The sequence below is a fragment of the Saccostrea echinata genome, unplaced genomic scaffold (genome assembly GCF_033153115.1).
Source record: "Saccostrea echinata isolate AGI-Se365-2 ecotype Australia unplaced genomic scaffold, CSIRO_AGI_Sech_v1 ptg000006l, whole genome shotgun sequence".
Classification (NCBI taxonomy): Eukaryota; Metazoa; Mollusca; class Bivalvia; order Ostreida; family Ostreidae; genus Saccostrea; species Saccostrea echinata.
The window spans coordinates 14,542,501-14,568,006 of record NW_026889755.1 but is presented as its reverse complement, the minus strand read 5'-3'; the positions used below and the strand labels follow the sequence as shown (position 1 = coordinate 14,568,006).

General features: G+C 34.5%; 1 protein-coding gene across 1 annotated transcript in view; it reads right to left on the bottom strand.

The window, feature by feature from the left end:
* LOC133180422 (uncharacterized) overlaps positions 1 to 25,506 on the bottom strand; it is a 175,800-nt gene that overhangs the window by 96,881 nt on the left and 53,413 nt on the right. Inside the window, exon 14 of the mRNA XM_061314952.1 lies at positions 22,805 to 23,001. Coding sequence (XP_061170936.1) covers positions 22,805 to 23,001 — 197 coding nt within the window. The remainder of the gene's footprint in view (positions 1 to 22,804; positions 23,002 to 25,506) is intronic.

The following is a 25,506-nucleotide window of genomic DNA, read 5'->3' as shown; positions in this document are numbered from 1 at the left end:
ATGTGCAGTGAGGGTAGGTCCATATTGTCGCCGACGACAATATGTACAAAACGACAATATGTACCGTCACAGGGATCATGTTTATTTCAGACTGTCTTCAAAGCAAAAAATTAAATAAATGAATAGATAAATAAAAAAAAAATAAACAAATAAAATGAAATAAAATAATTAAAAATAAATACATGTAAATAAATAGAAATTTCAGTATATTTTTTCATTAAAGTTGATTCATCGATGTAGTAAGGGCAGTGATAACATAAAAAATAAGAATTTATTGTCATCAAAATGAAAATGTAGTTCTATTTATTTTCAGATCTCAAGATGAACCACGTTCTGGTACCTGGATCTTTGTCACGTGTTGATGCCGATGATTTCTGCAGAGTAGGCTATATATGCTGCACAGCGCGGTGCAAATGAAGAAAAAATATTCTTGTGTCATTCGCAGCTGTAGCATATTCAAAACAATTTTTACTTGTTGATCAACTTTTCAATTTTTATTCTTTATGCGGAAAATCACAACGATTTGCGTTCATATCTTATACACTCCCAGGTTGGGGAGTACCTATTGTAAACTTTTTCTTTTTTTTTTTTTTTTTTTTAAATAAAATCATAAATTAATAATTATTTGACAAGAAATGAAAATGAAATTGAAATATAATAACAACTATTAAGACTTAGTTTAAAGCAAGTTTTTAAAATATCTTTCTCATGATTTTATACATGTTATCATTGAAGAATTATTTCACTGAACTAATAAAGAAATAACACCTCATTTCCTCATTTCTACTGCTGGGGCTGATAATAAAAGAAAGTTGGACGTTGATATTGGAGTTTAACCCACTTTTTACAAAATTTAATGAGACTTTAACCTTGGCCATAACTTTTGAAGAGTTGGAGCTTGGGCTTTCAAGCTTTACATGTGACCAGACCTTCCTTTGGATACCAACAGCTTTGACCTTGACCTTTGAGTTTGACTTACTGTTGAGAAAACTTTAACCTTGGCCATAACTTTTGAACAGTTTGTGCTAAGTATTTCATACTTTGCATGTGTATTCCTTGTGACAAGACCTTTCTTTGAATACCAACAACTTTGACACTTTGACCTTGGAGTTTGACCTACTTCAATTTTGAAAAAAAATTCAACCTTGTCCATATCTTTTGAACAGTAAGTGCTAGGGTTTTCATACCTCACATATGTATTCCTTGTGAAAAGACCTTTCTTTAGATACAAACAACTTTGACCCTTTGACCTTTGAGTTTGACCTACTTTTGAAAAACTTTAACTTTGGCCATTACTTTTGAACAGTTGGTGTTAGGGCTTTCATACTTCAAGTGTATTATCCTTGTGACAAGTCCTTTCTTCGGATACAAACAATTTTGATATTGACCTTGACCTTGGAGTTTGACGTACTTTTAAAATATTTTAACCTTGGCCACAACATTCGAACGTTTGGATCTAGGGCTTTCACATTTCACGATCATGTGTATCACTTGTGACAAGACCTTCCCTTAGACACCTTTTGACCTTGACCTTGCCGGTTTACTTATTTCTTTTTAAAAACTTTAACCTTAGCCATAACTTTTCAACGGTTTGTACTAAGGCCTTCATATTTCACAGATATATTCTTCGAGACAAGACCTTTCTTTTGATACCAACATTTTTGATTTCTTGACCTGGAGTTTGACTAGCATTTGAGAAACTTTAACCTTCGCCATAAGTTTTCTTATGTGAAATATGAAAGCCATAGCTCCAACCAATCAAAAGTTATGGGCAAGGTTAATATTTTTGTGGACAGACAGACGGACAGGGCAAAAACTATAGGCCCCCGAATCTTCGATTTCGGGGGCATAAAAGAATATTTTGCGTTTTTACTTGCATTAGTTTGAATTTTTTTTATTGACAATATATTAAAGGGATTTGACACAAGATAAAAAAAAAATAGGACGTGGTCTTAGCTCTTCAGTCTCCATACATTACAGCTGATAGTCTGGTCTTGATTGTTCAATGAATTTTAACAGCAAATAATTATTATTTTGTCCGGCATACTTTTTAACTATTTAACATTTTGAGTACGCTGAATCCGTAAAAAAAAATATGCTGGCTTATCTTGAAAATAGTTGCCTTAAGGATCAAGTTGTTCCATAGTCCGAAACTAAGAGATCATACTTTGTGCGCTAGATTTTGCGCAAGCTGCGGAATTTGTTATCTGCATTTCAACAATAAGATGTGTTCGTGAAACACTGATGCCCACGTATGGCAACTTATAGCAAAGGTTAAACTTTCTAAAATGCAAATCAAATAAATATGTTGCTACCCAAAGTAATGTCTCGTCTCGAGAAATAAACCTGCATGTGAAATATGAAAGCCCTAGCAGCAACCATTGAAAATATGGAAAAGGTTAAAGTTTTTCAAAAATAAGTTAAACATCAAGGTCAAGGTCAAATGGTAAAAATTAATGGTGCCCAAGGAAAGGCCATCTCACAAGAAATATACATGTGATATGTGAAAGCGGTAGCACAAACCGTTCAAAAGTATGGCCAAGGTTAAAGTTTTTTAAAAGTAGGCCAAACTCCAAGGTCAAGGTCAATGGATTACAATTGTTGGTATCCAAAGGAAGGTCTTGTCACAAGAATTACATATGTGAAGTATGAAATGATTGTGTCACCCCTTTTATGGTCAAATAGGCTAATCCAATATTTTAAATACGCAGAAAAACTGTTTCACGGACATGTCCGTATATAGGGAATCGCAAAGAATAAACAAACTGAAGGAAGTAAACACAACTATATTATGCTTCAGTAATATGATTCTTTCCTCTGCAAACTGTTTTATGCCTCTGTCCGTCCGTCTTTCTGTCTATTGTCTGTTTGTCACTTTGTCCGCAAAAACTTTAACATTGCCTATAACTCTTGATTGCTAAGAGCTATGGCTTTCATATTTCACATGTGTATTCCTTGTGACAAGACCTTTCTTTGGGTATCATCATATTTGACCTAGACATTGAAGTTTGACCCAGTTTTGCAAAACTTTACCGAACTTTAACCTTGGCCATAACTTTTGAATGGTTGGTGCTAGGGCTTACATACTTTACACATGTAATCCTTGTGACAAGACCTTCCTTTGGATACCAACAACTTTGACCCTTTGATCTTGACCTAGGAGTTTGACCTACTTTTGATTCTTTGAACTTGGAGTTTGACCTACTTTTGAAAACTTTAACCTTGGCCATAACTTTTGAACAGTTGGTGCTAGAGCTTTTATACTTCACATATGTAATCCTTGTGACAAGACCTTCCTTTGGATACCAATAACTTTGGCCCTTCGACCTTGACCTAGGAGTTTGACTTACTTTTGAAAAACTTTAACCTTGGCCATAACTTTTGAACGGTTGGTGCTAGGGCTTACATACTTCACACATGTAATCCTTGTGACAAGACCTTCCTTTGTATACCAACAAGTGTGACCCTTTGACCTTGATCTAGGAGTCTGACCTACTTTTGAAAAACTTTAAGTTTGGCTATAACTTTAGAATGGTTGGTACCGTTCACGGTAGCTCAGTCGGTAGAGCGCTCGGGAGGTCTTGAGTTCGAATCTCGACCGCGACTGACCCAAGTCGATAAAAAGTGGGTAGCAACTGTTCCTTCGCCATGTGCTCGGGACTTTGAAGTGAAAGTTGTGGGCCCTTCGGATGAGACCCTAAAAACCGAAGCCCCCATTCACGGCAGGTGTTGGCACGATAAAGATCCCTCACTGCTCAATGGCCCTGAGTGCCGAGTAAAGGTCAAAATTTGAAGCCCTTCACCGGTATATGGTGACGTCTCTATATGAGTGAAAAATTCTCGAATGGGACGTAAAACAACATACAATCAATCAATCATAGAATGGTTGGTGCTAGGGCTTTCATATTTCACATGTATATTTCTTGTGAGAAGGTCTTTCCTTGGGCACCATTAATTTTAAACATATGACCTAGACCTTGATTTTTGACTTACTTTTAAAAAACTTTAACCTTTTCCATATCTATTCAATGGCTGCAGCCAGGGCTTTCATATTTCACAGATATATTCCTCGAAGCAAGACCTTACTTTGGGTACCAACATTGAGAAAGTTTAACCTTTGTTGTAAGTTGCCATACGGGGGCATCAGTGTTTCACAAACTCATCTTGTTTTCGATAGAATTCACATCAGCAAGGGAAATTGTGTACAGTTTTACTTTATAATGACAATCTTTTGTCAACATTTGGTTAACTGATTTGATACATTTTGCCCTGCATCTAACATTGTGGAAATTTCATCATGCACGTCCATACATGTCCTTACTTCTTACATGTACATAGGCCCGCAGTGCGCGGAGGGGAGGGGGTGGCTACCCCCCCTTTTTAAATAGTCTTTTTGATATAGTTTTACTACTAGTATGTAAATTGTCATTTTGAAGCTGCTTCCCCCTCCCACTTTTTGTTTGTTGTACGGTTAAACACAGGCAAATTTCAGCAATTTAAAACAAGATGTGTTTGTGAAACACTGATGCCCCCGTATGGCAACTTATAGTGAAGGTTAAACTTTCTCAAATGCAAATCAAATATGTTGGAACCCACAGTAAGTTCTTGTCCCGAGAAATATTCCTTTGAAATATGAAACCCAAGCAGCAACCATTTAAAAGATATGGAAAAGGTTAAAAATTTAGGTCAATTTAAGTCAAACATCAAGGTCAAGGTCAAATGGTCAAAATTAATGGTGCCCATAAACTTCAAGGTCAAGGTCAAAAGGCCATATATAGTTTTTGCCCTGTCCGTCCGTCTGTCTGTCTGTTTGTCTGCAAAAACTTTAACATTGCCCATAACTTTTGATTGGTTGGAGCTATGGTTTTCATATTTCACATGTGTATTCCTTGTGACAAAACCTTTCTTTGGGTACCACCATATTGGACCTATTGACCTCGACCTTGGAATTTGACCCAGTTTTGCAAAATTTTCCCCAACTTTACCCTTGGCCATAACTTTTAAAAAATTGGAGGTAGGGCTTTCATACTTCACATGTGTATTCCTTGTGATAAGACCTTTCTTTGGGTACCACCATATTTGACCTTTTGACCTTGACCTTGGAGTTTGACCTACTTTCGAAAAACTTTAACATTGACCACGCCTTTTGAACAGTTGGTGCTAGGACATTCATACTTCACATATGTTATCCTTGTGACAAGACCTTCCTTTAGATTCCAACAACTTTAACAGTTTGACCTTGACCTTGGAGTTTGACCTACATTTGGAAAACTTTAACCTTGGCCATAACTTTTGAACAGTTGGTACTAGAGCTTATTTCACATATGTTATCCTTATGACAAGACCTTCCTTTGGATTCCAAAACTTTGATTCTTTGACCTTGGCCTTGGAGTTTGACCTACTTTTGAAAAACTTTAACCTTGACCATAACTTTTGAACCGGTGATGCTAGGGCTTTCATACTTCACATATATAATCCTTGTGACAAGACCTTCCTTTGGATACCCTTTGACCCTTTGACCTACTTTTGGAAAACTTTAACCTTGGACACAACTTTTGAAAAGTTGTTGCTAGGGCTAGGGCTTATTTGACATGTTTTTCCTTGTGACAAGACCTTCCTTTGGATACCAACAATTGTAATCCATTGACCTTGACCTTGGAGTTTGACCTACTTTTGAAACACTTTAACCTTGGTCATAACTTTTGAACGATTGGTGCTTCTTCAGCTTTCATATTTCACCTGTATATTTCTTGTGAGAAGGCCTGTCCTAAGGCACCATTAATTTTGACCATTTGATCTTGACCTTGATATTTGACTTACTTTTGAAAAACTTTAACCTTTTTCATATCTATTCAATGGTTGCTGCTAGGGCTTTCATATTTCACAGGTATATTCCTCGAGACAAGACCTTACTTTGGGTACCAACATGTTTGATTTGCATTTGAGAAAGTTTAACCTTTGCTATAAGTTGCCATACGGGGGCATCAGTGTTTCACAAACACATCTTGTTTTAATGACACAAATCGTTTTATGACTTCTATAAATATGGCCAACTTCTGACATCTGCAAGGAACGTATTACCTGTGTCACCATGCCTCTTAGTAAAAAAAAAAAAAAAAAAAAAAAAGATATTTTTTATATTATACAATTATTGCCGTTTTGAGGTCAATACGACGATTTAGCTACCTTTGGGCTTGGTGAATATTGTTCATTATTTTCATATGATTAAACAATACAAACTCGTTTAGCAAACCTTATCATCTTTATTGTTTACATTTTCTCACGTAAAGAAGAAATTAAAAAAAATATTACCGGGGGTCGAATGCTGGTGAAAAAAAAACAACTTTTCAATAACAATTGTATCATTCTGGAATTTCTCGATCTGTTTTTAATCCAGCTCATGTAGAAAAAAATGTTTATGTTTACCTGTAGGTCTCATGAAATGGAACATAACTAAGTATGATTTATTTTTTACAATGGTTGGATCTCAGCCAATCAGAGAGTTAGGAACTATTAAATCATATTATAAATTTGAATCTAATATCTATAAACATAATTAAGGATTATTGAAACCAGTATAATATAATTATGTAAAACATAAATATTCGTGACTTTAAGTCCACAAAATTACTGCTCAGCTCTTATTCTGCATCCCTGCATTTCGTAATTAATAACCAACAAAAATGTTAATCATTCACAAATATTTATGTCTTGAGTCGCCCGCGTGGCGCAGTGGTTAGAGCGTTTGCTCTAGAGTCGCAGAGTAAGGAGTTAATCCTTAAGTCGCCGGTTTGAATCCCACTGAAGGACGTGGAGACCAGCCCTTTGGATGAGACCGTATAAATCGAGGTCCCGTGTCGCAGTACGTGGGGGCGCGAAAAAAAGATCCCTCAAAGATCTACTCAAAGGCCCCAAGTGCCGAGTACAGATCTAAATTTGCAGCCCTCCGCCGGTAAGTGGTGGCGTCTCAATATGAGTGAAAAATTCTCAAAGGGATATTAAATAATCAAACAATGTCCTGAACATTTATTGTTAGAATTTAATTCGAGCAATTGTAAAATCCTTTGTTATTGGAATGAATATTTTCAAATTTCAAAAATGAAACTAATAATTCAAACAAACTGTTTTCGTGATCATACTCGGATCCGACTTCTATATTGTTTTGGAATTTACAAAATTGGAAAGAGAAAAACTGTGTCCAATTTCGCTCGATTCTTTTGATGCGACCCTACACTATGCTAGTTGAGTAGTGCGTATCATATTGCCTTGTAAAGTTTTAACAAGGAAATTTTGTTGTCAATAGAAGGTTTGGAACATTTGAATCCAGATCAAAGTCAAGAATGGCTGAAGCCTACTGATAAGAAAGGTGGTGGAGTAATAGGAATCACGAGGACTCTGCAAGTGCTCTGCTTCCTACAAAATAGCTAAATTTCCTAACTATACAAGATTTCGTACCAAAAATGCTCATGAAGTGATTCCAGATGATAACGTTTGAGAATTTTTTTGCTGATGAAATGAAAAGTGACTTTTTTTTTTTATTAACAAAAAAGATAAACTGCATGTCTATGGTTAAAAAAGATAAAATACTATACTGTTATCAGATTTTTTTTTCTTTTTGCAATAACGTTTCGGAAAAAATAGTCCTTTCAGCCTTGAACTTTAATGTTTTGTTCCTGAAGCTGTTGCAAAGACCAAAATAAATTTTTGAGTCTGCTTGAATCATGTAGCATATTAAACTAAATGGATGATTTTGGTGTTAATGCTGAGCTCCTACCAGTGCCTATTTCAAAAGCTAGTACAAAGGGTTCAGTGAAGTCTGGAAAGAAATCAGTCATATTAGATGGTGTGCTGAGGTATATTGAAGTGGGAGCGCAAAATTAAAATGACAGCGATTCAGAAGCTTTCATTTTAGGTGGACAGGGATTGTTTAGTAGCTTAGGAACACAGTCAGATATGATGAAACATTTGGAGGCCTTTAAGTTGAGTTTGTTTTCATAGTTTACAGAAAAATAATTTTTCTAATACTTAAATTTTGTTTTCGTTAAAGGAACTAATCAATATAATTAGGAACACTCAGAACAAAAAGTCATCAACCGGTTGGAAGGGTTGTAAAAAATTAAGACAGTCCGGCCTCTTCCTATCAACTTTCTACTTTAGGGGAAAAACAAGCTTCTCTGTCATCTGAGGAAATACTTCTCCAACCCCCATTATGAAAAAAAAATGTTACCGCTATAGCTAGGCAGGGTTGGAGATGGAATGGAATGCGATGAAGAAATCAATTATTCTGCACTAAAGGCGACAAGTGAACAGGCAGACTCTAGGTCTTCAAGCAGTACACTGTTCTCAAGTATCCACTTGCACCTCTAGCTGTTGTCATACAAGCATATCGTATATGGATGTCTTATTGCTACTTTTCTAGTATCATTCTTTCAAGAAATAAGACACCTGCTGGGTGGCTGGGACCTTTCTAAAGCCTGCACTGGTATGGAGATATGTCAGGTCCACATTAAATGGGATGGATGCGTGATCATGGTTAAATTGTTTACTGCAAACTTATGACTGGCAATTTCAGAGATTTTCCTAGATTTTATAACTTGTGGCTGCATCATTTGAAGTGTGGATGAAAACATGCTAATCTGCAGTGTATGGACATTATATTAATACTGCATGTAATTAGGTGTAACATTTTTTTTCACCCCTTCGAAAACCATTGTCAACCTCGGCTACGCCTCGGTTGACAATGGTTTTCTTTGGGTGAAAAATTTTCAATGTTACACTCAACTACATGCAGTATTAAAGGAGTATTCTACTTAAGTAGTAGTGTGGTCCTTTTTACACCCTTGGTTTACCGGTTTAATATTAGCATACGGTATTTTGTTTGTTTTCATTGTGTAAAACGATGTATTTCTAATTAAAACATTATGTTTTTATAATGAATAATTCAACATATAAAAAAATACAAGCCTATTTTCAACACCTATCGCACTAAAAATGTCGGAACATTTTCCCCCGATCAGACTACGGTTTCTCTATTACATGGAAATGGGCGGAGACATTTAGATTATATACTATAAAAAGAAGATCTTGGTATGATATTTTTCTATCAAAGACTAATTATATGTTCAAGATTTACAATCAACTACAAATACAATTTTCTATTTACAAAACTTTAATTGACAATAAAAGCTATAACAAGATGAACCAAACAAGTCCATGCTGATTGATATAAAACTGAGCACGTTTCAACTGTGAACTAGCACGTTTACTGGGGGCATTTACCCGTAACAATACAAATTCATGTGGCTTGTTATGATTCTAAATATGTCATAAAGAAGGTTAATCGCCTGTAAAAACCCATCTACCTTGGCTTTAACTAATGAACGATTGGGTGATAGGGCTTTCGTACTTCAAGTGACTTGTGACCTGATCTTACTTTGAGTGCCAACATTTCTGACCTCATGACCTTGTACTTCGACATACTTTTGAACAAGGGAGAAGCAAACTGAGTTTTCTAATGTGAACAGTACTGTTATTTCTCACAGGAATTTTAACAAGAAACCCATAGGCCCAAATGCTCACCTGAGATACTACCGTCCCTCTGTTCTTTATATTAACAGCAGATTTTTCCCTATTTATTCCTATGTAAAATTAAGATAACATATTTTAGCCCTACCCTAACCCCAGCCACCATGATTTGAACAAGAGGCCCAAGGGCCTTAACGATCACCTGAGCATAATGTAACGATCCATAATTTAAAACAAAATAAGCTGATAAATAAAGCTTTGTTGCCCAAAAGCAAGAGAAACAGGATGAGAAATGGGGATCGGCAAAATATTAACCTAGTACTCAATAACAAATCTTAAAGTTGACCTATTTATTTCCCTATACTTTCCCCTTTTTCCACTATCTTTATGCGGACTAAACAAAACAATAGTTCTAGAGCACTATTGCATTGTAGTGAACACATTTCATTCCCCCTTACATTGGCCTCTCTTATTCGTTTAAAGATTATTTATTGTACAAAGATATGGTATTTTTGTCCCATTTTCATTTATCTATTATTTAAAAGTTTACCTGACCATTAACAAGAGGCCCATAGGCCACATCGCTCACCTGTGCACACTGACTAGGAAGAAGCAGAAATCAGTTCAGTATTGAAATGTTTTAAGGGGAGACAATCTTAAATTAACACTACCTCAGGATGCTTCTATATCAATATTACTAATCATGGCTTTGCTGTTCTTAAACAGAAGAATATTAAAGTTTTTTCCCGATGTATTCCTATGTAAAATCTGATTGCTCATTGTGACCCCATCCTACCCACCGTAAATTTGAACAAATTTGAATCTACACTACCTGATGATGATTCTATAATAATATGACCAATCATGGCTTTGCTGTTCTAGTGCAAAAGATTTTTTCAAGATGATTCCTATATATTGTTATGCAAAACTTTGACCCTCTGTTGTGCCCCGAACCCCTGAGGGATCAACTTGACAGTACCTAAGGTTTCTTCTGTATAAATATGACTAATAATGGCTAAGTTGTTCTTTAGAAGAAGATTACAAAGATATTTCCTATATAATGGTATGATCAGGTTCGTACAAGGGATATATGGGTTTTCCTTTTACTCTGTCCGAGTTAATGACTGGAATGATTATTGAGGCATCTCTATCTGAGGGTAAATCACACAGTACATAAATTACTCTTATCTAGAGACGGGGACTGGGTAAGGTACTACTTGCACCGTGTTTCTCCCGTAGGTTCTCATTGATAGATAAGAACCAGTTGTCTCAATCTTCTTCAGATTTACTACACCCAGAGCTTAACATCAATTCCCTAGGATACTTGCCACTGGTGTTTATAACTTTTACATTTTTATTTTGCTCTTACCCTTAAGTTTTTCCATCCTCTATACTTAAATGTCCATCACATACAAAATACCTTGATATTAATTTAAAGCATTTTACAGAAGAAAAGGATTTATTAAGAGAAACTTTCAAAAATGTAATTAAGCAGTAAGTACTTAACAAAGATTGCATTGAAGTCTATGGAGCAATTTTTTAAAAATAAAATTCAAATAATATCAATAAATACTGTAGTGGAAAAATGCACTGAAACATTATAGAAATAAAATTACAATTTAAAACGACTTTTTTAAAAACCAGATAAGTTTCTTAAAATTGATTTTTTTTTTTAATTAAACACAAAGGGAGATAACTCTTACCAAAATTCAAGGTCATAGATTAGGACACATCCCACCCTCACATGCTAATACATGTAGTAATAAATGGGAATTATGTCTAAATATACTGAGTATTATTCAACACCTACCATCTGTTTGTATTCAATTTCATTTAATCTTTTGCTATTATGATGGAATACCTTAACTTCTTTATTGCTGATTCATCATCTAACTTCTACAGCTACCTTCTGGATGCCTGACTTTGCCTTATATACCCTTTGGTTTGGCTAGTCCATTCCAAGGGTTGTAAGGTCATTTCACTATTTGAAGTCTTAATTGCGTTTAACTCAAATGCCCCTTAACCATTACACCTATATATTCCTATGTAAACCTTGACCCACTGTTGTGGTCCCACCCTTCCCCCAGGGGTCATGATTTGAACAACCTGAACACCACCTGAGGATACTTCTGTAATAATATGACTAATAATGGCTTTGCTGTTCTCAAGAAGAAGATTTTTAAAGATATTTCTTATATCTTCCTATGTAAAAATTTGACCCCCCTCTTGTGGCCCCGCCCTACCCCTGGGGATTATGATATGAACAAATTTGAGTCTAAAGCTTTCATGTAAGTTCCATCTTTTCTTGCCCAGTGGTTCTTGAGAAGAAAATTTTTAAAAGATGCCACCAAATTTTCACGAATTATTAATTTTCTCCCCTTTAAAGAGGGCGCTGCACTATCTGTAAACAAACCTGAATCCCATTCACCCAAGGATGCTTTGTGGCAAGTTTGGTTGAAATTGGCCCAGTGGTTCTTGAGAAGAAGTAAAAAATGTGAAAAGTTTACAGACGACAGACGGACGTCCGACACTCTTTGATCAGAAAAGCTCAATTGAGCCTTAGGCTCAGGTGAGTTAAAAACTATTAAAGTACTTTTGTATTAATGAAAGAAAAAGTGAGCAAGCTCACATACCCCACGCTCCCCCAAAACTTAACAATGCAACACATAATGAATGGCAAGATGTAGTCATATAAATGCGTTTATATACTGTACTTATGAAATTATTTAAGGAAAAGCAATAATTTAAGGTGTGTGTGTGTGTGTGTGTTGGGGGGGGGGGGGGTTAGAACTTTTTGTGTTTTTCTATCAAAGATATTTTTGTGTGTGAGTGTTGAATCAGTAACATTTTCATCTCAAAAATGGGTCTTTGAAGGTCATAAAATATTTCACATAAAATTTCATTACAAAAGCTGATTCCATTGGATTTCCTTATAACCTAGCTGGAAAGTTTCTTCAATGATAGCCAAAACTCTAAGGGCAAAAATAATGGAATAGGAATTTCCTGGCAATATGCACATCTACACACTGTGTCCTAAATATCTGCAAAGTTTGACGTAATTCTGTGCAGCGGTTAAAGAGAAGTTGCGCTGACAAACTGTTCATCTCTATATTCATGATATGGCCAAAAATCTAAGTTGAAAAGTGCCAAAATTCCCAGAAAAATAATGAAATCGGAATTTCCTGGCAATATGCACATCCACACATTGTGTCCTAAATATCTGCAAAGTTTGGCAAAATTCTGTGGAGCAGTTTAAGAGGAGTTGCGCTGACAAAAAACAAAAAACAAACCAGGACTGACGGACGGATCAAAAGCATTATTCCCCCAGCAACTTGTGTGGGGAATAAATATTATAAATTTTCTTGCATAATTCTGTTATTCAATGACATTTTAAGTTACATTATTTAAAGTGGTTAACTATTATAGGTAAATAGCAAAGGGGAATAACTTCTTTCAGTAGAAATTAATAAATTGACCGAAAGGTACAGAATTTCAAAAGCTGGTAAAACATCCCTGCTTATTACAACTTTATACACTCTATCTGCCTCCTAGATGCCCAGGTGCAGAGAAGATTTTAAAAGAAATAATCCATTTTCACTATAGATTAAATATAGCCCAAACCTAATACCAAAGCCCCTGACCCAGGAGTCAATTAAGATATTCACAATTTTGGAAGAGGCACTCTTGCTCATCATTACCATGCACTTAGTATGTTTCCTAATTAACAATGGGTAGAGTAGAAGATTTTCAAAGAAATAATTCATTTCTACTATATATATTCTCACCCTAACCCTAACACCAAAATCCCTGACCCTGTGGTTATTATTTTAAACTTTTTTGAAAAGATTTCCTTGCTCATCATAGCAATGCAATTAGTTTTTTCTGTTAAACATCCATTTGCAGAGAAGATCCCCCCGAAATGCATTTCAAAATATATTAAATGGACCCCCTCCGCCAATATGAACCCCTAACCCTGGGGCCACAAATTTCACAATTTTGAAAGACGTATCCTTGATCATCAAAACCATGCTTTCAGTTTATCTGCTAAATACCCAGGGACAAAGAAGATTTTCAAAGAATTAATGCAATTTCACTATATAATCAATTCAATAGAGCCCCGTTCTTACACCAGAACCCCTAACCCAGGGTATTCACAATTTTGAAAGAGTTGCCCTTGCTCATCGTAACAATATAATATTACTTGGTTTATCTGCTAAACACCCAGCGGCAGAGAAATAGATATCAAAGAAATAATGCACTTTCACTAGATAATCAATAGAGCCCCCTCCTTCCAAGAGAACCCCTCACCCTGGGGCCACAAATTTCACAATTTTGGAAGAGACACCTTGATCATCATAACCATGCACCTAGTTTACCTGCTTTATATACAGGGGGGAGAGAAGAGGTTTTTAAAGAATTAATGCACTTTTACTATATGATCAATAGACCCCCCCTTCTCCCAGGACCTCACAGCCTGGGGCCACAAATTTCACAATTTTGGAAGAAACACCCTTGATCATCTGGCCATGCACCAAGCTTATCTTTAAAGAAATTATGCATTTTCACTATATGATCAATATAGCCCCATCTAACACCAGAAACCGCGCCCCTGGGGCCATGAAATTCACAATTTTAAAAGATCCCTCCACCCTTCCCCCCTTCCTCCTCAAAAATATGTATTTAGTACATTGGCTTAATGCCCAGAAGCAAAAGAGAATATTTTCAAAGCATTAATGCACTATTACTATATAATCATTAGAGCCCCACCCTAACACCAGAACCCCTGACCCAGGGGCCACGAAATTCACAATTTTGGAGAGACACCCTTCCTCACCATAACTATGCATTTAGTTTGTTTGCAGAATACCCAGGAGCAGAGGAGGAGATTTTTTAAAAAAAAATAATGCATTTTTACTATAGTATTCATATATATAGTATCCACTCTAGTACAGAACCCCTGACCCTGGGGCCATGGATTTCATAATTTTGGTAGAGTGATCAATGCTTATTACAATCATGCCAACAGTTTGACTGCTTGATGTTCAGGAGTAAAGAAGATTTTTAAAAGTTTGCATTAATTTTAGTGGTTTTTATCCCACCCTCAGGTCCCAGGGGGGCAGTGACAAAAAAATTCATAATTTTTGTTCCCCCATCACCCATAGAGGCTATAAACCAAAACTGGTTGAGCTCAAAATGTTCAAATGTTAAGGCACATCACACGACGACGGACAAAAACAGATAGCAATACATAACCAAAGTTGGTCATCCTGCGTTTACTCAGGTGACCTAATAACCTTAAATCTACATTACATGAGGATGCTTCCATATAAATATGACTAACCATGTCTTTGTGGTTCTTCAGAAGAAGACTTAAAAATATTTTTCCTATTGTTCTCATGTACAATTTTGACTGCCCATCATGGTCCCATCCTACATGTACTCCGGGGATCATGATTTGAACCAACTTGAATCTACTCTATCTGAAGATGCTTCCATACATAGCTTTGCTGTTCTTGAGAAGAGGATTTTTAAAGATTTTTCCTATGTATTCCTACATAAAACTTTGATCCCCAGCTGTGGCCCAACCCTAACCCTAGGCGTCATGATTTGAACACTTGAATCTACACTAGATTAGGATACTTCCATACAAATGTGATTAATCGTGACTTTGTTGTTTCCTAGAAGACGATTTTTCCTGTATTCCTATTTAAAACTCTGATCCTCGTCATGGCCTACCCCTGAGGGTCAAGATTTGAATAAACTTGAATCTATAGTACCTGAGAATGCTTCCGTTTAAATATGACTAATCATGACTTTGCTGTTCTTGAGATGAAGAATTTTAAAGATTTTTTCCTAGGCTTGAGTAATATGCACATCGACTTTCTTTGGGTACCAACATATTTGACCTCATGACCAACAATTTTAACCTCTTGTCCTTTGTGTTTGACCTACTTTTGAAAATCTTACACTTTTTAAAAAAAAGTTTAACCACACACATACACAGGTAATGTCTAAACGGTTGCTGCTAGGGCATTTATATTTTTCACACGTGTATTTCTTTTGACCTTTTCTTAGGGGGTACCAATATTTCTGTTCTCGTGACCTACTTCTGAAAATTAAACTTGTGGGTGACCTGTCATGTTTCACGATTTTCGTATCTTGTTTTCAAGTTGCATTGGATTAAAGGAGATGGGCGAACATAGCGTGCAGAAAGCCTATAGCTTCAGATATATAGAAATCATGTTCATGTTGTGAATTTAGTATTTAGAGTAAAGTTCTCATTATTGAAATTAATGAAATTATGATAAACAAAACTTTTCTGAGGAAATTTTTCGCAAAATTTATTTTTTTTTATTACAAAATGATGTGGTATTCTTGGGGTTCGAACCCTAGCAAAAAAATCCCGAGTGTCATTTTCTTTCGAAACTAGCATGCTAACCACTAGACTACGGAAGTTCTGATGAATAGTGGCATTTAAATCATGTTTGTGATATGACTCTTGACTTAATGGACTTCAAGTATTTCTCGGAAAAGATGCGAACGTTATGTCATAAAAGTATACTTTTATGTAGGTGTAACTAAAATTGTGGAAACAATTTAGAGACTATCACGTATAGTTAACCTTTCAATCTCATACTACTTGCAAAATGGTCAAAGGAAGCAGATTCAATTCCAGAATTAAAAGGCCAGAGAAAGAAAATGAAATTGAAAAAAAAATTAAAGTTTCACTACTTTTTTCTAACTTTATTTGCTTAAATAAAAAGAAAAAAATAAAACCTATTTATTCTAGGTTCAAGAGATCAAAGGCAGTGATTGTCGTTTATTAGGCATGTGTGGTATGACCCTATAATTCAAAGGGGCGGACCCTCTGATAACAGCGATACATATAATTTCCAAAGTAAAAAATCCTAATATCACTCATAGTTTGTCCTACCAGAGTTTAATAATTAGAGAGCTTTGAGTAGTCAATCCAATCAAAACAAACATATGATGGAGACCTTGACTTCTATTTCCTTTTGCCTATATTTTTAAATTTTTTTAAATTGAATATACACTGTACAAGGATGTTTTCAATGTATAAATATGACAAATCATGGCTTTGCTGTTCTTGAGAAGAAGGAGCGAAACATTGTATGTCCATACTTCACGGAAAGATAAATGACAAGAAAATGTCCTTTTTTTTAACAAAGGTCATTTCGGCAAGTTCAAGGTCACATTTGCTCACCTAAGCACACCTGAGCACATTGGCTAGTAAAAAGCAGAAATCAGTTTAGTATTGAAAAGGTAAAATATGTAAGTGATCACATACACCCCCTACCAGCATCGGAAATGGGGGGGGGGGGGGGAGAGAGAGATTTATTTACACTAGAATGTACATCAATCCAATATGCTTTCATACTTGTTTGACTAATCATGGCTTTAGATTTTTTCTACATGTTTGCTCTTCTATTTTGGCTCTGTCCTACCCCCAGCAGACATGATGTGAACAAATCTGAATATACCTTGCCTGAATTTATATCACTAGTCAATCTTGAATGTAATTTACCTGAGAATGTTTCTATATAAATATGTCTTATCATTGCTTTGTCTGTTCTTCATCAGAAGTTTTTTAAAAAGATTTTTCATATGTATACCTGCTAAAAAACATTGGATCCCCCATCGTGGCCCCTCCAAACTTCCAGGGGTCATGATTTGAACAAACTTGAATCTACACTACGTAAGGATGCTTCCATATAAATATCACCAATCATGGCTTTGCTGTTCTTGAGAAGATTTTAAAAGATTTTCCCTGTATATTTTTGGCCCAGTGGTTCTTGAGAAGAAGATTTTTAAATACCCCCACCCAATTTTCACCATTTCTTAGTTATCAACCCTCAGAAGAGGGTGTGGCCCTTCATTTGAACAAACTTGAATCCTCTTTACCCAAGGATACTATAACCAAGTTTGGTTGAAATTGGTCCAGTTGTTCTTGTGAAGATGAGAATGTGAAAAGTTAACGACGACATCAACAAAGACAATGATCGAGAGACAGTGGACGAATTTTGATAAGAAAAGCTCTTTTGAGCCTTTGGCTTTCGTGAGCTAAAAAAATTGTGGCGGGGGATGCTATTTTGTGAGCTCACTCACAGTAACTCTAGTTAATTTTATGTTGTGATAATATTATTTGTCCTTTTCTCTTTGTAAAAATTTCTTCATATCATGGTCCGACATACAAATCATTTCTGAAAACATAAGCAGCACATCATACCACATAACATTTTTCATTTAAATCTAATGCTATTACTCTTCTTGAAAATCGATGTTGGGGAAGTTTTAGAAAAAAGAAGTGAAATGTAGAGGGTCATAACTCCATGAATTCATACTTGACTCAAAAGAACATTCATTTCAAATTCCTATTTTAAATTTAAAAAAAATGTCATAAATTTTTGTAATGTCTACACCATTTCTCTGAGGGGTATGATTTAAACAAACTTAAATGTTTTCTTCAAAATGCATAATGCTGCATGCATTTATCAATTTGTTAATGTGAAAAACTTTCAATAGATTTCTCTGTTGTCCTGTATGATGAAAAATCTCTGACTAGTCATCCATCTGAAACATTAGATCCTTTTTATAATTAATTAACAAACAAAAATATTTTGAATATTTAATAAAAGCAGAAAGGTTCATGTTTAGTCAATATTGAACTTGGTTGATGTATTCTTCAACAGAAATTATAAAGCAAATACATGTATATAACAAAAAATGTACCGGTACATTTAAAAGTAGCCATTATAACCATCTTTGAAGTTGAATAATGAATTAATGATCAAAATAAAGATAAATGTGGCATGAACCATGCACCTCTAGGAGTCATTAATTTTAAAAATTTTAGTTGAGGGCTCATAGCTTCTTATATTCTTATAATTATGCAAACAGTTTGGGTGCATGATGCCCAAAATAGTACGTAGTACATATACCTAAACCCATGTGTAATGAACCTCCCAATTTTGAAAAGGGGGTGGGTGGGGGTCATTGCTCATAATAATTATTCAAATAGGTAGGTTCCTGATCCTCAAAGAACAAAGATACTGCCAATTTTGAAGGTTCAATCACCAGTCTGTTAAAAGACTTGGGAAAAAAATTTACAGTACTTTTATCCAACTATTGAATTTGATTACAATTGGTCCAACATTATTAAAAAAAGAAGCTGAAAATGTTTAAAAAGTTACTAATTTCTCATGACAAGGAATAATGATAGGTCACCAGATGCACAGATCTAGGGAGACGGGGTGGTTCTGGACCCCCCCCCCCCCCCCCCCCCGAATTTGCAGAGATATAATATGTATTTAATAAAGCAAATATAAAATGACTTTGGACACTCCCCTCCCCTCCCCCGAAAATGTGGACCCCATCATGAAAAAGGCTTAATTGTCAAGAAATTTTCTGGGTTCCTTATGTTTGAGAAAGGAGTTCAGCTTTTTTTTGGATGATATTTATATATTAAAATTGACACAACCTTCACCATATCAAACATTCTATATCTAATTCATAAAGATGAAAAGAATGTTATAACTATTCACACAATTTTCTCTAATATGTTTGGATTAATGCATTTGGAAAATATTATCACTGAATCTCCTTTACACACTTTCTTAAAATGTTATATTTCCTCATATTCTCAACTTTGATTCAAGAGTCCTCAACAAAGTCTTCAGGTACTGAGTGTCTGGATTTTTCCTGCAATATACAAATAAGTTAAGTACACATTAATGTTTATTAAAGAATACAAAGATCATTTTCATTGAAACACTGCATTTCATTTCCAGAAATTTACATTGCATTTCCGACAATTTTTATTTTCATTTCTGACATTTTTTATTTTCATTTCCAACATTTATTTTTTTACATTTCCGGAATTTTTTGAGGGTACCTTTCCAGCAATTTCATGTTTATCAAGTAGGTCGGAATAAAATTTAACAGAATATAAACATTACATTTATTTCAATCAACATTTTCTGAATAAAAATATTACAGTACATTGTATATACATGTAAATGCAGCACTAAGTCTGATTAAAAGTTAAGTGAGCATCCATTTTTTTGTTCACCAAATTCAATGTCCACTGAATATACGTCAGTAATTGCAACAAATTTATATTGGATATCAATGATTTATTCTTTTTAAATATTTATGAGGAAAGTCTTGAATTCTGTTTTCATTGTCTGAAAAGTACTTTATCATTAATGTCGGAGATGAAAATGTTAAAGTGTGGGAAATGAAAATTACAAAATGGAAATGGAAATGGAAAGTGGATTATTTTTAAAAATTCCGGAAATGAAATGCACCCCAATGAACAATTTATGGTCACTGTCAGAAACAATTATTTTTCCTGTTGAATTAATTTTTTTTTTTGGTTGGATAACTTGATCAACAGAAACATATCAAGAGATGTTTCACAAAAAGAGATGCCCCCCCCCCCCCCCCTCCCCAAATAATTGGAATTTTTCTAAGTCCAAGGGACATAACTCTCAAAAATTGCTTGATTATACCCAAAACAAAACTAACCTAGAAATTCTTATGATAATTTTGTATTGTATTCCAAATTTCATTTCAGTATGTGCAACCTCTGCGAAGAAAATGAACGGAAACTGTTGGTGGACCGACAGACAGACAGACCGACCGACTGACCGATCAACAGACAGCAGCAAAGCAATATGCCCTCCCTTCTTCGAAGAGGGGCATAATAAATTATTACAAAGTACCTTTCCTAATAAAAGTGGAAGTATTAAAAGTACTGGTTGAGAGAGGCATGATATTGATATACTCTGTATCAAAATATACATCTACAAATACAAATCTACAATAAACAATTACAGTATTGCTGTCCACCAGTCATTATGATGATTTAGCTACTCGAATAGTACAATACTGTACTCAATAGGTGCCTATATCATCTTACTGACAAAAAAATGGCAGTATCATTGTTTTATTATATGATTCAAGGAAAAAATTGTTAAAAAAATCTTTAAGTGCCATCTTTCTTGATTTTTTACAATTGTTGAATTCGAAGTCCTAATCTAAACAGTGAGAGCAGCAGAATAAAATAGACAGGGGACATTAAAAAAGTAGAAGGGGGTTTGGGGTTCCTCAGGATTGCATCATTATAGGCAGGGAAATTCCTCAGCCCCCGGGTCGACCTATTCTAGTGCAATTTCCTTTGCCTCACTCTGCCTATCTATATACTTAACAAACACTAGCTCCTTGCTGATGTACAATCCTGATTACAAACCAATTTCAAATATCATGGATATGTCCAAGTGATTTGGAAGTCCCAACCACTTATTCCCTAAGTATTTTATTCTGGATATCTCGATTCCTGGGATATCTATAGTATTTTCTAGGTCCCACTGAGTTGAAATAATGAGCTTTGGAAATGTTTTATGATTTGACAAGCTACAAGAAATCCAAATACATTTGTCTCTGTATATTATATATAATACAGATTGATCCTAACAAATTTAATTAATATGGAGAATGCATGACAAGTAAACAACTCAGATTAATACTTTTTTTCAACACTGAACATAAGTACAATCAGATCCGACTATGTGATTCTGTAAATGTGATTTAATAATTATACAGTTTAAATTGTCCAGTGAGCCATTCCATTTTTCTTCAAATGGATGGAAGTGGTATCTCAAACACTGATATCTCAAATAACATGGATATGCCGAAGTGATTTTGAAGTCAAAAGCGCTTATTTCTTAAGTATTTTACCCTGGATATCTTGAATCCTCTGATATCTTGAAGTATTTTTTTGGTCAGGTGAAGTTTGAGATAACAAAGTTTGACTGTAGATATACACTTTATGATATGTACCAGGGATGGGGTCAATTACTTTAAAAATTAATTAATTAAAATTTCAATTAATTTGACTTTTTTCTTCAATTAAATTACAATTAAATTACTGGCTTTCTAAGATGTGTAATTAATTAAATTCAATTACTTAGCAAAACTAATTAATTAAATTACAAATTACATTTTTAATTTTTTTGAAAATTTTTATAATCATTGTCAATGAATATACAGAACATCATCCATCTGTATATAAGCTCAGCCTCGAAAAGCACAAACAGTACAAGAAATAATATGCTATATAGTGTATTGTGTATTTTGTAGTGTAATTTATAATTTTTATTTACTAAATGTTAAAGAACTATCTGAGATCAGTTTGATGCACAAAACCTACATGTAGACTACATAAATTGCATGGCTTATGATATTTGATTAAAAGTGGGTATTTTAATAGAGTAAAATGAGTTGCAACTGTAACCTCTCTAATTAAATATTTCCTTTGAAAGTAACCTAAACATCCTAAATTGCTATTTATGTTGAACAATTTTACTTCAAAAATAATACATGTAATAGTACGTACAGAACATAACTTTTTCAGATACAAAATTTATCCATTAAAAATCTTGTTTATATGTTAATATAATTATCAAATCGAAAGATTTTCTTTTCTAAAGCTAGCGGGCATTTTTTATTGAAATAATCATCTCCATTAAATTGGCTTTGTCTCCTAAATCATGGAATGAATACCTCTTTAGAGGAGTTGATTTGTTTTGATTGCAATTTACAACTGTGATTTGGAGGGCAATTATCTCTTTCCAACAAGAGAGAACTTAATTAATGACACACACAATCTTTTTCTTTATTATTGACCAACAACAAAGATTGAAATATAATAAATGTGTGTTTCATGACAAGCTGGCCTAGGAAGGGTGGTACAAAATTTTGATAAACATAAAATAAAAAATTCAAATTTTACATAATGATTAGAAAGAAACTAGATATTTATTATGAAGCCCATCATTTATTTGTTCGTAAACATAAACTTAAGATTTTGTATAATTGAAGGATTGAGGATATGTTTTACAATAAAATAAAAGACTGTAAAATGGGGAGGTAGTGGTGACAATATATCATAAATATATCATGAATGTGTATTATATAAAGTAATTGAATGTAATTGAAAAAGTAATTGAAATTACATGGTATTTTTCAGTGTAATTAATTATATTACAATTACAAGTAATTGAAAAAATGCTCAATTACAAATTACTTCCAATTACTTCCAAAAATGTAATTGAATTATGGTCAATTACAATTACTTTTTTCAATTACCCCATCCCTGATATGTACCTTAATTATACCAAGAAATGCAAAGAGAGCATTCATTTCCTTTAAACACTGGATCAATGTAGGGAATTTTTATAAATGTACTTGACTGAACCTTTTTGAATCAATAGGTATGTCTGTGGGCATAACCATCTCTACACCAGATGTTCGACTAGTACTTAATGTATAAAGGATTCCTTGTTGAAAAGCTTTCATATACAAGCCAGCAATTTTTCTTCCCATTGTATTGTCTGGAAGAAAAATACTTTCTTTGCGTCCTATAAAATGTTTTCCTGGATTTGGATGAAAACTCTGAAATAAAAAGACAAAATATTCTTTTAATTGTTTAGTCATGTATTTTTTTCTCCAACTGCTGTACATGATAAAATTGCTTTTAAAACATTTAGGGTATGAAAGTAAAATATGGTTAATTTGAACAAGCTTTCAATGAATTTATGCTAACAACAAACTGAATTTCAATCTCTGTATAGTTTTAAAAGATATTATTTACTTAAAGGATACAAGAAGTATAAGAAATCTTGTTTTTTAGTGAATCAAAATTGTTTATTCCTGGCACTTTGTTATAATATATGCATTTTATGCATACATGTATTACATGTATAATAAATGATAATTTCCTTATTCACAAGAAAGTATATCAAACTATTGATAAGATTTTATAACAAGATCTCTACACAAGAATCTGAAGAAACCTCATTCAGGGTTATCTCCTGGTGACCTTTCAATTACCCAATCAAATGTTTGCTTCAGAGAATTTAGAAGCATCTCAGAATTCAATTACAGAAGTGAAAGACCCGATGATACATGAACAGAAAATCGTGACTGGTTTCTGTAGCCTGTCAAAAGAATGACCAGTCTTTTCTGTACAGAAATATATCTAGTATTTGCTTTTGACTTGTTTTTTAGCTCTTTGTTTTGTACGAACAATAACTTCTTCTCAACGACTACTTTCACTTCTACATTCATTTTCCCGAATGTCGTTTAAGTACGATCTCTCTAATTGGTCAAAATTTCAATGAATATTTTTATGAGAAAAGTCACCAGGAGATGACCCTAAATGGTGTTTCTTCAGATCCTTGTGTAGCAATCTATGTGAGCAGTTCAAAGGATCTGATTTTAATCAGATTGATGGAATGCCTAAACAAAGATTGTGCTAAAATTTCAAGCATCTGCGATGAGAGTTGCTGAGAAAACTGTGACAAAAAATCTGTTATGGACAGACAGACACACACACACAGACAAGGGTAAAACAGTTTACCCCCTCCCCTTCAGAGTGGGGGCATAATAAAAACATAACTGTCACACATGCTGAATTCTCATTAAACTGGCCACCCCTCTAAACCAGTCATTTTATTCAGTCAGGCAGCTGGCTGGTTTTGAGAAGTTACTGTATATGATCTATATAGCCCTGCCCTACCGCCCAAATCCCTAACCCTGGGGCCATAAATTTCACAACTCTTGATCATCATAACCATGCACCTAAATTATCTGCTAAATATCAAGGAGCTGAGAAGATTTTCATAGAATTAATGCATTTTCACAAAATAATCAATAGAGCCCTGTCCTAGCTAGCACCAGAACCCCTGAGTTAGGGCCATTAAGTTCACAATTTTGGAAGAGGCACCCTTGTTCATCATAACTATATACTTGGTCTGTTTGTTTAATAGACAGAAGCAGAGAAGATTTAAAAGATATAATGTACTTTCACTATATAATCGATAACCCCCCCCCCCCCCCAACCCTGAGACCTTGAATTTAACAATTTTGGTAGAGGGCTTAATATTACTACAATCATGCCATCAGTTTGACTGATTGATGTCTAGGAGTAAAGAAGATTTTTAAAGATATCACTAATTTTCATGGTTTTAAACCCACCCCTAAGGCCCCAGGACAAGGACTATGAAGTTAGTAAATTTTTTACCCCTTCTCTTATAGATGTTACATGCCAACAAGAGGCCCATGGGCCACAACGCATACCTGAGTCAATATCGCCCTGCTGTTCTTCATCAGCAGATTTTTTTCTTTCATATATTCCTATGTCAAACTTTTATCCCTATTTTGACCCCACCCTATCCCACTTCCAGTGTCATGATTTTTATAGATGTAGCCCCTGCCAATCCTTAGGGTCATGATTTGAACAATCTTGAATCTACACTACCTTAAGATACTTCCATATCAATGTGCCTAAACATGGTTTTGCTGTTCTTTAGAAAAAGTTTTTGGAGAATTTTTTCCTATACATCAATATGATAAACTCTGATAGTGAACTATGGCTACAACCTACCCAAGGGGGTCATCATTTGAACAAACTTGAATCTAAACTACCTGAGAAAGTTTCCATATCAATATGACTAAACATGGCTTTGCTGTTCTTGTGAATATGATTTTTTCCTATATATTCCTATGTAAAAATTTTGATCCCCCATTGTGACCCCACCCTATCCCCTGGGGTCAAGATCTGAACAAACTTGAATCTACACAACCTGAGGATGCTTCCCTATTAATATAATTAACCATGGCTTTGCTGTTCTTTAGAAGAAGATTTTTGAAGATTTTTTCCAATATATTCCTATGTAAAACTTTGATCTCCCACTGTGGCCCCACTCTACTCCTAGGAGTCAAGATTTGAATAAACTTGATCTTCACTATCTGGGGATGCTTCCAGAAGATTTTCAAATATTTTCTCCTATATATTCCTATGCAAAACTTTGATCTCCCCATTGTGGCCACACCCTACCCCCAGGGGTCATGATTTGAACAAACTTGAATCTACAATACCTGAGCATGTTTTCTATA